Source organism: Equus caballus, chromosome 15, assembly GCF_041296265.1.
Source record: "Equus caballus isolate H_3958 breed thoroughbred chromosome 15, TB-T2T, whole genome shotgun sequence".
NCBI classification, from domain to species: Eukaryota; Metazoa; Chordata; class Mammalia; order Perissodactyla; family Equidae; genus Equus; species Equus caballus.
The window spans coordinates 14,273,507-14,287,322 of record NC_091698.1 but is presented as its reverse complement, the minus strand read 5'-3'; the positions used below and the strand labels follow the sequence as shown (position 1 = coordinate 14,287,322).

General features: G+C 45.2%; 1 protein-coding gene and 1 pseudogene across 6 annotated transcripts in view; one reads left to right on the top strand and one right to left on the bottom strand.

Moving 5' to 3' along the window:
• The window catches only part of LOC111772037 (myosin phosphatase Rho-interacting protein-like), a 93,064-nt gene extending 84,336 nt beyond the window's left edge, over positions 1-8,728 (top strand). For 4 of the 6 annotated variants that reach the window (XM_070234967.1, XM_070234970.1, XM_070234966.1 and 1 more), the window contains 3 exons: positions 873-909; positions 6,936-7,097; positions 8,421-8,728. In XM_070234967.1, the coding sequence (XP_070091068.1) occupies positions 873-909; positions 6,936-7,097; positions 8,421-8,437 (216 nt within the window). In that variant the 3' untranslated portion in view covers positions 8,438-8,728. The remainder of the gene's footprint in view (positions 1-872; positions 910-6,935; positions 7,098-8,420) is intronic. The other 2 variants (XR_011425860.1, XM_070234971.1) reach the window with 2 other exon arrangements.
• Positions 8,729-11,772: 3,044 nt separating this feature from the next.
• LOC138915140 (disks large-associated protein 5-like) overlaps positions 11,773-13,816 on the bottom strand; it is a 36,606-nt pseudogene continuing 34,562 nt past the window's right edge.

The following is a 13,816-nucleotide window of genomic DNA, read 5'->3' as shown; positions in this document are numbered from 1 at the left end:
ATTGGTGAGCCAGTTAGTACTAATCTACCCAAATTGGGCGGTGCAGATACCCTGAACCTGCAGGGAAGGAAGTGGCATTATTTCTTTGAGTGAAAGAAACAGTGGCAGTTGCATTGAAATACCTTTAAAACAGCGTTTCAGGCATGTGAGGGTTTTCCCTCTTGTGCTAGGAAGGTCCTGTGAGGAAAGTTGCAAGGAAGCATCTGGGCTGCACTTGAAGAGAGGCTAGGTGAAGGAGGCAGTCAGATACCAGCTGCCCAGTGGCCAGTGTTAATGGCCATTGCTGTAGTGCTTGTGGGCAGGCTCCTTCTTGCAGGGGCTGGAGGGGCCTTTGCCGCGCCAGTGCTCGGCATCAGGCCTTGTTCTTCATGGCCGCTCCCTGGATGAGCACAGTCCAGAATCCTGGAGCTCCAACCCCGAGATCAGCTCTCCTAAAGCCTAGACTCCCGCCTTGACCTGGCCAGCAGAGTCCTGAGACCTGGAGCAGGAGAACTTTTCAGGCAGGCTTGTGTGTGAACTGAATTCCAGCCATGCTGGAGGTTTTCTCTTTGAGTGCCCAGAAGTAGAAGCATGATCCTCAACTGGGGATGTTGTGCCTCCCAGGGCCACCTGCTAATGTCTGGCGTCCTCTTTGGTTTTCACAACTGCACAGGGGTGGAGGGGGTTGCTACTGACACCTAGTGGGTCGAGGCCAGGGATGCTCTTAAACATGCTGCAATGCACAGGACAGCCACTCACAACCCAGAAAGATCCAGCCCCAAATGACAGCAGTGCCAAGGCTGAGAACCCTGCATGATCTGGTCAATGGCTTAAATTATTTTTATTTTTAAAAATTAAAATATGTTTGACTTGCTATCACCCGTTCTTAACAGGTGTGGAAGGATTCACCGTCAGATTTCTGGGAGAGAGGTGGGTGATGGGGCAGGGTTAGCCTGTTGGCTGGTGTGCTAAGTGCCTGGTGTGGAATGGGGGTGGGCCTATTCCTGGCATGGAGGGGTTTCTCTGGGGTGTCCCTGCACATCCAGTGACACAGGGCTAGCAGAACTGCTTATGTGTGCTTTTACCCAGGGAGCATGTAGGTACCACTCACGTCCCATGGCATGCTCAGACCACCATGCCTATATAATGGCCCCATCTTGGGTTTGGTCTCCGAGGGCAGCAGCTCTGAGCAGTCTGTAGCTACTGCTGATCCTACCTCTGGTGACAAGCTTAGTTTCAGCCCTCCCCCTTCCCAACCCACTCATCCCTCTTGAGCTGATCTACTGCAGTAATAAATTGTAAGGTTTTGTGGCTGGGCTGTTCCCTTAACGCTTAGTTATAATCTGTTTCAAATTGTTGCTTGACTTTTATACAGTGTTACTATTTGTTTTCATTTTATTTGTTTAAATGTTGTCTTACTAACTAGTTTGTGACTTCTTTTCATTGTTGGGCCCTCTGATAGTTCTTGGTATCTCTCTGCGTTGTCTGGGCTGGGCTTGGGTGGCACAAACCTAGTAAGTATTTGTTGAATTGAACTACTCAACTTTGTAAATGCATTGCTGCAGAATTTCTGCGTTCATTGTGGGGTGAAGGTGGGACCTGGGATGCTTCTGGAAGAGAGGTTAGGTGCGTCACATGTTGCGACTCTTAGTGGTTCCTCAGCTGAAGGGAGAGTGACCTCCAGAGGGTTCCGGAGAGCAGAGTGGGGAAGGTTGTCTTTGCAGGGCTGCCCCACCACCCCCCGGCCTGGCTGGGACTGAGCAAGGGTCAAGGTGGTTGTCAGAAGGCCCTGGAGGAGGAGCAGGACTGCAGTCCCTGGGGTGGTGCCTGCCGCAAGGGCTGCTTCGAGAGGCCTTTCTGCCTGGGGCCTTCTGCTAGGTCTGGGGCCTTCAGGCCTAGTGTGGCTCCAAGGGCTGACTGTTGCCTTTCTCTTCCAGGAGGCTCTGAGATGGGACTAACCTTTGGAAGTCACTTTTCCTTTTTTGGGAAATTTCTTTCTCGATACACCCACATACCCTGTAAGTGGTGGGTGTGGAGAAGAGGCAAATTCCCAAAAAAGGAAATTTCCTAAATGCAAGTTGAGGTGAGGTGGGCTCAGGGCAGCCTCACAGACAAGTGGGAGCCTGAGGAGTTTGGCTGGGCCTCTGGTTCTTCAGGAGTGGATGGAGTGAAGAATCTAGAAACCCAAACTGCTGCCTCTCTCCTCTTCTGTTTCTCCCCCTGTAATTTGCCCACTGTGCCAAATTCTGCCACTTCTCTTTGAGCTTTTGGGGGCTGACGTAAAGCTAAGGTCTTAGTGGTCAGAGCCCAAAGGCCACTAGAAGGCTTTCCTGGAGAAGCACCAAGTCCAGAGGGGAAACAGGGCCCCAAGTTTCAGGTGGAGCACGCTGGGCTTAAGGCTCCGAGGCTCCACAGGGGGCTGCCCCTGATGCGCTCTGCGCAGCCTGGTCTCTTGCTTTCATGTTCTTTTCCTTTTCCTTCCTGGAAGCCAGGCAAAAAGCTGGTCTAAGGTGTGTTTTTTCAAAAGAATTCTGGTAAAATATATGTAACAAAATTTATCATCTTAACCATTTTTAAGTGTACAATTCTGTGGCATTGAGCACATTCACACTGCTGTGCAGTGTCCATCTGCAGAACCGGAACTCTGTCCCCATTCACTGCTGAGTCCCCAGCATCTCTCCCCCAGCCCCTGGCAACCACCATTCATTCTACTTTCTGTCTCTATGAATTTGACAACTCTAGGGTCCTTTATAAGTGGCATCATACAGTGTTTGTCCTTCTGTGTCTGGCTCATGTCACTTAGCATTGTGTCTTCAAGGGTGATTCGTCTTGGAGCAAGGGTCAGAATCTTCCCTTTTGATAAGTTGTGCTGGATCTGATACTCTCGAGCCCTGCCTGCTCTGAAACACACTGACCCTTGTCTCTCTCACGTGGAAACTGGAGAGGTTGTACCCTTGCTTCCGAGGCAGGTGTGTGGTATTGAGGGCTGCCCTTGACTCTGTGAGGCTTCTCTCCCTCCTCTGCCTTGGGAGTCAGGACAGACCAGAGCTGCACGATTTTGTCGGGGCCGTGCTGCCAAGGACCTTAGCTCAGTTCACATCTTCATACATAATAGGGAAAACACTTTTAGCTCTTGGCTGCGTGCCTGTTTGGAGGCGACTGTGGGTTTGTCCGCCCCAAAGTATGTGAAGGTCCAGCTAGAGAAGTTCCTCTGGTGTCTGTGCTCATAGGTAAAGCATGGGCTCGGTCTGCGTGCTCTTCAGAGGATGCCGAGTATTAGCCATTGGGATTCTGGCTCCTTCGGGGTTTGCTTCCTGCAGGAGGGAATCCCTGAGGTTACTTTGATCTTAGGACCTTTGTCCACTTCGTGCTTGATGGATTTCAGCTACTTCTGGTGTTGTGTCAGCCCTGAGTAGCACACAGGTGCCCAGGGCCCTAGGAGTGTGTGGAAGAGGGACAGCACAGCTCAGCTCCACTGCCTCCAGGAGCCGTCTTTGAGACTTTCTCCTCCTGTGCAGCCAAGCCCTCCATCCCCCATGGCATCGTTCTGCAGACATACCCCTGCGTAAGAATATCCTGAGGGCAAGGCCCAGGTATCCAGTTTAAATAGCCACTCCCTGTGATTTTCAGGAAGCACCAGCATTTGAGAAGCCCTGCTTTAAGCTCTGGTTTTCTTTCCCCCGTGCAGGCTGATGTGTCTGATTCATTGGTAGCCAGGGTGGCACGCTCTCCAAAACCAGGATTCGCATGCTCTTCAAGGCAGTGGGTGGTTGGGGAGTCACAAAGTCTTCTGGGAGGAAATAAGGGCGTTGGCCACCTTCCTGCTTGTCATGGAGATTGGGGAGGAGCCGCGTGCTCTGCCCGGTGCTCTGTGTTGGCTCTTCAGGCACGATCTCTAATGGAGTCCTCGCAATGACATTGCTTGATAGATATTATGTCCGTTTCACAGGTGAAGGAACTGAGGCAGAGAGATCGTGGGGTCGCTCAACTTATGAGTGACAGAACTGGGATTTGTAAACAGGCGAGATGCCTTCTAGGAGAATGATGGTGTCTTTTCCCCCAGTGGTCCCGTCCTTCACTGGGTCTAGTGATGGCCCAGCCAGCCAGCATCTGCTGCATGCGTGCAGGAGGGGAATGGTGCTGGCAGAGGGCCATGCTGGGCTCTTGGCATCCTGCCCGCCACCCGGCTTTGTCTGTAGCCGCAAACTGGCAGCTACAGTAGTTTTCCTTATGTCTTAAATCTCGTTGAACTAAATTAACTTCAGGCTCGCAGTCTGGGTGTATGAACATATAGTCAGAGGTGTGTAGAAATCAGAACAATAAGGAGTCCTGTGCCTGTCTGAGAGGCAGAGAAACTTCCTCAGTCATGGGGAACTTTCATGTTCAAAGAATCAGGGTGGGATGGGGAAGCAGAGAAGATGTTTTACGGATTAGTCTCATGTTTTCAGAATTACTTTTAAATTGGTTGTGTGTCTGGCCTTGCTCTGGGCTTTGTGCTCTTCCACAGGGTTTCAGCCTCCAGGTGCCAGAGCCCGAGGAGTGTCGAGAGAGAGTGCTGGTTTGAGAGTCCAGTAAACGTGGATTTTAAGCCTATTCCTCTGTTTCTGGCCGAGCGGCCTTGAGCCTGGCCCCTTTCCTGCCTGTTTTCCCTCAACAGGAATCTGGTGGGATGATTGTCAGTCCCACAGTCATCTGCATTTCCTTCTTCCCCCTCTGCTCAGCTGCTCTCTCCAGTCCTGTGCTTGCTGTGGTAGTAATGGGAGTTTTAAAAATAACCCTGGACTCGACAGTGTTTTCTTTTGTATGCTAGCCCCGAGAGCAGTGTGGGGCTGTTGAAGAGGGACATGAACCCTTGAGGCCCTCAGATGAGCATGTGCCTCTGAGGTTTCTGGGTGCTGTCAGACACAGGCTGGAAACCCTCTGTCTTTAAGGGGGATTCTGCACAGAGCTTAATACAAGTTTTAAAACTGATAGAATCTGGTGCTACTTTAGTTGAACCCCTCCTTCACACATACAGCCCTACCCAAGCTGTAGTGAAGAATATGCCCTGACTGGACGGACCTCCTTCTGCAGCTGAATTATCTAGGTGCCTGAAGTGCTGTCCATGTGCCTGCGTGGGCAAGGCACCTCTTCTTGTGTCAACCATTTAGTTAACTTATTTTTGCAAAATAATAAACTTATTTTTTAAACGTTTTCCAGTGTTGGCTGATACATGAATAACTCCCATCTTTCTAGGTAAACTCTGAGGCCTATGTCTCAGAGCTGATGAGGAGCTGATGTTTTTGAAGAAAAGTGGAGAGTAGCTGGGAGGCAGGAAGGGGGCCACTGGCCACTCAGTGGGCTGGGCCCGTGTGCTGGCTGTCAGCGATGGCACCGCCAGGGAGTGTTGAGGAATCGGGGACCACCAGGGGTGCCGAGAAGGTGATTCAGGGTGTTGAGGTGTTTCACCCCCGCCTGCTTTGGTTTTCTGCACACAGGGGCCTTAGATGAGTCTGTTAGGTCATCGTAGCTTAATCGTGACAATTAACCATAGTTCTCACCTCTTTGGGAAGAATGTTGTAACAACTAATTCCTCCATGACTCTTAAGTATGTGAAGATAAAATATCTGAAATAGATGTTATGGATGCAAGGGCTTCCTTGGCTGGAAGGTCAGATACTGATGCAGTCCTGGGGGAGTCGGAGGTAATCTCTTGAAGGCGGTGGGAGTGGATGACAGGATGAGGGCTGGGTGCTGAGGGGCCCTGAGCTTCCTGCAGGCCACTTTGCCTTAGAGCATCTTTGGGCCAACTGTAAGGTATTTTGAAATGTTACAAAGTCGCTGAGCCAAGGCATGGCAAAGGTGAACCAGGTGGGATTGGGAACTCTTCGCAACTGGCAGCGGAATCCTGTCGTCCAAAGTTCGAGGGTCAGCAGTGAAGCAAGTGGTCAAGGTGGTCTAAACTGAAAAAGCTATTGCTTGGTCCTGCAAATTCTATGTGAGGAATTACATGAAAAAATAAAAACACTGAAGGCGGTAGAGATGACAGTATCTTGCTTTTCACTGCAGAGGAAATATAGGCATTGGATATTCAGTGAAATACAAATTCTATTGCCATTTGGCTCTCTGCGTCCTTTCCCTGTGAATTTAATCATTGGAAGATACAGTGTGGTGTATGTGTCCATTACTGGGTGAATCAAAATATACAGAGAATCATTGTTAAAAGGTCTAGAGTGCAGACGTTGCTTTAAAACCAGAGCACCTGCTGATTCTGATGTCAGTGCTCTATGGGGTTCGCTGAGACACTGAGGGAAAGAGTCAGTGCTTCGACAGCCAGGACTTGTGTTTGCCTTGACATCCAAGTACAAGAACTTGGGTCAAAAAGCCAAGCAGCACTTTTGTTAGTTCCACTTCACATCATGGAATGTTTATCACATTTATTGTCACGACTTGACAACTTAGCATCAGAATACTGAACTTTAACGACGTTGTCTAGTTCTGGCTGTGTCAGGACTCAGCTTTTGGTTAACTATTAGGAAGCCAAGTATTTGAAAGCTCTTATTTGTGTGACCGGTTTGCCGTTAATAGGTATTAAAAGCAGGCTGGCAGGACAGGAAGGAGGTAACCGTTATTCTCTGCAAAGTAAAGCATAAAGTGCCCTCAAAGTGGCCCTAAACCTCTGTGAGAAAACCTTGAGGAGCTTTCATGGGTAGAGGCAGTAAAGAGGGAATGACAGCTGACTAGAATGACGTGACCAAGACAACGAGGCAAAAAACTCAGCACGTTGTCTTGCTTCCTTTCAGATGCTTCTGTGTTATATCCAGTCCTTGGCCTAATGTACGTCCAGTGTGTTTTCTGTTTAGAAAATCATCCTGTATTTATACAATGAGTTGCTTTTTAGAAAATTGCATGTTCTTCACTTGATGCAAATGCACAGCTTGAGTCATTTTACTGACTCTGGTCTTTGGTTTAAAACAGGCTTGCTTGAGATTTCAAGAGAGGGCATGATGTCGCCTTCCACTTTAACCCGCGCTTCAGTGAGAACAACAGGAGAGTCATTGTTTGCATTACAAAGCTGGATAATATCTGGGAAAAGGAAGAAAGACAGGCAGTTTTCCCATTTGAAAGTGGTAAACCAAAGTAAGTTATTGCTACTATGAGATATTGAAAATGTCTGTTGCTCATGGGACTCGCTCTAAACCACAATGCACTTGAAATGAATTTTTATCAGCTCTCCTGAGACACCTAACTAGGACATCTCCTCCCCATCCCAGGGGACCAGGCACTGCAGGCTGGAACAGGGCCAGGAGTGGCTGTCGTGCTTGCGGCCACCACTCTGACTTTAAGCTCTTCTGGAAATGAGAAAAATATCATCCTTAATAAAAAAAGGCAGAAAGTCTTTACGGTGCAGTTGGACTGAAACTCGCTTCCTTAAATCAACATAGTTGGCACGGCAGTCAAAACTAAAATCTTTTTTTTAATTCTAAAATGAATACATGCCTGTTTTATGAAAAAAATTATACATTTTCAAAGTGGCTAAAAAGTCCTCCATCCTTCATCCCTTCCACCATCCTCACAAAAGTTGCAACTTGGTGAATATCTTTCCAGTATTGTCTACGACACACAGCACACTTTCTGTTTTTAAGTGCTGCTTCAAGAAATATTTCCTAGGCCCTCCCTGTTGGGCCGTGGTTGGCTGTAGAGTGGGCAAAAAAACAGCTCGACTGTAAGCTCCTCGAGGGCAGGGAGCGGAGGGACCCTATTCTACATCTGGTGGACATCTTTTCCTCCTGAACATTGTTACCCAATGGTATGTCATTGTTTATATATGTGATAATTCAACCGGTACACTATTGATGAAAATGCGGAATATGGAAAATTCCAAACAAATAAAACCTGGGAAGGTTAATTTATTTATTTTACTGAAATACTGTAATAACTATCCTTATAAATCTTTGCTCCCTAGAAGAACAATTTTATTCAAAGAATAGACATGTTTAAAATGTAGAGAAGACATTGCCAAAGTGCTCCTTCTGAAGGATGTGAGGATAAACGCATCCACGAGCTCCTGGAAGAGTGTGTTTTCCCTGCTCTTGCCCAAACTGGTTATTACAGAGCTTCATGACATTTGCCACTCTATTAAGGATGTCCTACTTTTGTGTTTATTTTTTACTTTTATGTGTTTTAGACCATAAAAAAACTTTGTTTTAATGTAAACTTTGTTTTTATTAATGTTTTCCTTTATGGCTTCAACTATATATTTTTTCTAACAATTTTATCATTTTGTTTTGTGTAAATCTTTAAATAATCTAGAGTTTATTTTTGCTGTAAAGTTACTCTTTCTGCACTTTAGTCAGTTCCACAAATGATCTTAAAGATGGAACATCGGGCATCCTGAGCTCAGGCAGACTGGTTTTGAAATTAGTGGGCATTTCTAACGGTTCTGTGTATGTGCCATTTCAGATACAAGTGCTGGTTGAAGCTCACCACTTCAAGGTTGCAGTCAGAGATGCTCACTTATTGCAGTACAATCATCGGAAGAGAAATCTCAGAGAAGTCAGCAAACTGTGAATTTCTGGTGACATAAATGTCACCAGTGCTTTGCACACTATGATATAATCTTAAAGGGGCAGATGCTTTTTTAAAAAATGAAATTGAATGTAAACTTTGCACATTTAAAGGGTTTATGTACACTATGAGTGAAAAGTTTTACCTCTATTCATCAATGTCCTACTTGTAAATCATCCATTTAATAAATACTGTAAGAGTTACCTGTCTTCATATGTCATTTAATCATATGTGCATTGATTTTCAATAATGCACAATGGAAAAAGAAATATGTAGCAATATTAATACTGTGTTGGAGTCTCCCAAAGCTTTCTATACTTCCTAAAATATTTTTTAAGACAAGAAATAGAAGTAAATACTATCCCAAAATTAACCTCTCTCTTCCTGGGTTTCATAAAAACCAGGAGATGCCACAAGGAAATCATTCTCCCATTTTCTTACTTCAGGAAATAAAATATATTCAGGAGATGAGAAAAGCAGAAAGAGTTTACCCATAGATGACCCTTGACCCATAGGCAATTACTGTTAGCATTCTGTTTCTTTTGAATCCTTTTAAATCCTATTTTGTCTCTAAACTATACTTCACTGCTTTCAAATCAGTATTGGAGACCGACATGAGACTATCTCCCCATAGGTTTTCTTGGTTTTTATGAAATCTCTAAATTTGTAGAGGGGAAAAAAATCATTTCTTAATTAAACGTATATCAGATTCAAAAGTTTAATAGTTCCCATTGTCAACATTCTTAACTATGCCTTTCTGCCCTTCCTTTCTCCCAGCAAGCCCAAAGAATAATAAAATTTCAAAACTAGGTTGTGGTCACACGACTTCATTTTATAGAAGACCAAAATATTATTGTATCTATTATTGTCTCTACAATACCGTCTTCTCAAGTACTTTAAATTGCTCATTGTCACAGGCTGGTTTCCCCGGGAAGCAAAGAGATCAGAATGCAAGAGGTTTATGAGGGAGCGCTCTTGTGATCAACTGCTATAGGGACAAGAAGGTACAGGATTGGGCAGAGGAGGACATGGGGTATGGATGCCTCAGCCCACCCTGCAGGGGAGCTGAAGCTGGGATGATCCTTTAGAGTAGTCAAGAGGGGGACAGGTCCTTATAGCTGAACTCTAGTCAACAAGTACCGGCCACCTGGGAAACAGGGCGGAAACGTGGGTGAAGGGTCTGTCTTCACCTGAGGCCGTTCTCACATGGGATGATAACTGACTGCGGGCTGTCTGCGCTTCCGATGACTAGAGGAGTTCATTCCTCAGTCCTTCAGAGGGATTGGGCGGCACATCACAGCACAGTGTAAAAACTACATAAATCCCTTAACCTAACATCTGGTCTGGACCGCCCTTCTCCTATGGTTAAATGGAAGAACATAAGCTTTGGAGAAAAGAGGGAACTATGTTTACGCAAAATAACTCCGCTGAGCCTCGGTTCCTTTGTCTATAAAATGGGCAGTATAGCACATCTTCTGTAGAGTTACTGTGATCGCTAAATATTGTTTGCAAAGGGGTCATCATGTAGTAGGTCTTCAATAAATGGAAATGCCCTTTCTTTTTGATTTTGGAAAGGCTCTTGTTCTACTCAAGCAGTTTCCTTCCATTTGGTCTTTAAAGAGTTTTCTCATGCCTCATGATTCTAGAGTCCAATAGCCCAGGAACACTCTTTCTAGTTGTAGGAGACACTGACGGCTGCCTTCCCATTTATTCCCCGTTTCCTATCCCCTACTGACTCCTATTGATCTGCAGATGGGCAAGTGGCATCAGTTGGCCCAACCAAAGGGAAAGGCAAAGCTCTGCTGACCACCCACAGCCATCTTATGACCCTGAAAGGACCCCGCCTTGGAGAAGCCGACACCGAGGGTGACCAAGTGAACTACGAACCGAATGTGGACCTTGATGCCATCACTGAGCTGTTGATACTAAAGTGCCTCGAATCATCCTGATGACTTATTGTTAAGCCAGTTTGAGTTCACTTTACTGCTACTTAACAGCCAAAAGCTTTCTGAACGATTCAGTAGTAGATCTTATTAAACCTACCACAGAGAAAAACCTTGCTTACAGACTCTGTCTTACTCTCATCTACTTTATCCTCGAGGGCAAGTATTATTTTATGTTGCATATTGTTACTTTGTACTCACCTCTTTTACATGTTCCTGGCTCTGCACCCTTAGTAAACCCTAACTTCTATATATATTTCTTTGTTCTGCACGTCTTGCTTGAATTATTCATTGACAAACTTAATGATTAAAAGCTACCTTAATCTCGGGTAAGACTAGGCATTCTGGGAACATTCCTCACACAGCCTCCCAACTGCTCACATGGACTTGATAATAAACACCGTCTCCCCCACAAGCCGAACACACCTTCCTTTGACAACAGAAGTGGATGCGTTTTCTTTTCTTGTTTGCAAACCCCTAATCTTGAGGGGTTATCCATCAAGTTCCTGCTTGTTTGGTCAACACCTCCAACCCTCAGCCCATTTGCTGACACAAACAACTGGACCCAGGTTTGATCACAAGCTTCAGCTACTCCGAGTCTTCTTGGTGCTCCGTTATTCTGACGGTCCTGCCTTCTACAATCTCATAGGTGAGAGTCTTATAAAAGAACATTTCAAACCCATCGTGATTGATATAATTCTCTTCAGAGGAAGAAGGCATTTCCTTCAAAGGTTGTCAGTTATGTCAAAGGAAAAAGGCAAAAGGCAAAACTTTAATGGGCACCTCTAATAATTTGACCATTTGAAACAGCAGCATGTAAACTGAGTTCAGAATCCAGATAGCTCATCTAAAGAAACGCAGTACACCTGGAAAATGCAACCTGCTAAGCTGCTCAACACCAGCAAATTTAAGAGTTCAAACTAAGAATAGCGTATGAAAGGATGTAAATATTCCTGTCAAAGTTTAACATATTTTGATTAAACTGAAGAATGTTCATAAGCTGTGAATATACTTAGCTTAAAGTTTTGTTGTTTTTTTTTAAAGATTGTCAACAGTTGTTATCTCAGTTGCCAATGTTTTTTTCTTCTTTCGCTATTTCTCCCCAAATCCCCCTGTTACATAGTTGTATATTTTTGGTTGTGGTCCTTCTAGTTGTGGCACATGGGACACCACCTCAGCGTGGCTTGATGAGCGGTGCCATGTCCAAACGAGTGAAACCCTGGGCCACCGCAGAGTAGTGCACGAACTTAACCCCTCGGCCATGGGGCCGGCCCTAAGCTTAAAACATTTTAAACAAGAGAGGCTAGGCACAGTGCATTTTTTATTCTGCATAAAGTAAAAAATATCCCCACTTCCCCTGAAAAACAGTGTCGTATCTAAAACACATGATAGTAAATATTAACAATTAAGACATTACATAACACTATATACATGAACATGAATCCATATTCTTTAACTTTTCAGTATTCGAAGAATACACTGCAGCATGGAGATTATGACAAAAATGTTTTGCTTTTTCTAATTCATAGTTCTTCTGGTTGATTTACATTAGGAGGCGTTCGAGGTGAAAAGGCAATTAAGCCCCCACCAAAGGAAGCGTGCCTGGCATGGTCCTGTCACTTCTCCACCTGCGTGAAGGGATCACTGCACCCCGGGCGTGGCTAGAGAACAAAGTCAGAGAAGTCACTAAAGTAACATTCAAGTTTCACCAACTTAGTCTGCAACATTGCAAGTTAATAGTGGATTAATTAATAACATAACATTTTTGTACCTAATAAAATTATTAACATAATGATTATGCTACTTTCTAGCAGATATGTCAAAACTATAGCTTTTTTCATTGAAAGGGTGACTAACATGTAAATAGACTCAGCAGCACATGCAGAATGAATAAAACTGAGGCCACATCTTAAGCCACTTATGTAGAGTCCACAAATCCTAACCCATAGAGCCGCACTTAATATGCCTTTTAAACTAGTCGGATCCTGTGGGATCCTTTCCTCTGTTCCCCCTCAAGCCCCACTTCAGGCTCAAATGATGCCATGGAGCAAGTCATAATTTGGGTGTGAAATGGACAGGGGGGACCAACAAAAAATATATCAAAAAATCAAAATTCTAATACATACAGAAGTAGAAAAGAATTCACAAGGAGAGTAAATTATAAGGTACTAAGATTTATCAGCAAGATAATGTATAGATAACTGTGAAGTACTTGTAATCATATTACTAATATATGAAAAACAGAATATTGTGATTCATTAGCTTCCAGATTTACTTATAAGATCGTATATTATCAGAACCTACCATTCTGAGTTCAGATCTAGGAACAAGATGAAGTCAAGTTTCTATAAATGGGCCTTATGCCGAAATGCCTGACCCTCTGGTCTCAGCCTGCGATTAAAGGCAGCTGGAACCAAGAAGGACCAGAGTGTGGGTCATAGTAACACACTTCTTTCTGCCCTGGAGACACCAGGCCACCCAGAAGCCTGAAAACCAAGAAGGCATCTTTGAGAGCCAATGAAAGCCAAGATAACAGAGGTCCTGAAGGAACTGGTGGCTTCAGGAAGCCAAGCATTGGCCAGGCTTCATGAGGTTAACAACAGCTGCTGCTGTTTGATCCCACACTTGCCATAATGAATTGTTTACATTCTGAAATCAAAGATCAACAAACCAAGGCCATTCCCTGAGCCATTTTAGCAATTGCCCTGGAAAATTTCAAGGTAAGGCTGTACACCAGAGTTTCAGCCGGGCTACACATTAAAATGACCTGGCACAGGTCTACCCCAGATCGCTGAACTGCAACCACGTGGAAGGGCAGAAAACCAGGGCAGCAAACACTCAGTGGGCAAGAGAGCACTGCTGCATCGTGCCAGTGGCCCTGAACACGAGGCAGACGCTCTGCCTGGGACAGGCCCAGGGTGGATCAGGGAAATGGAGCCCTGAAGTTACAACATGCTTTAGGAACATAACACATTCATATCCCTCTCCTCATAAGAGATTAAACGTGTGCCCCTGTGCCTGGACATGAGGCAACACGGGAGAGACGAGAGCGTCCACGGGAAGGCTGCCCAGAGGGCTGATGCTGGAGCTGGAGTTAGAGGCAAGAGGTCACCAAAAGTAAAGGCTGGGGGCTTCCAAATAAAATGGAACATAATTAGAGTAATCTAAGCAAATTAGAACGAAAACAGCCAATGACACCTGAAGCTAGGCTAGACATCGTGTCCCCGAGCACATGCTTCAGATGGGTGGAAACCTTGCCTTACACTTTCCTGCATCACTTAGAAACACCTGCATAACCCGGGCCACATGTTAGATATTCATGTACTCAACTGACTTGTCACAGCACAT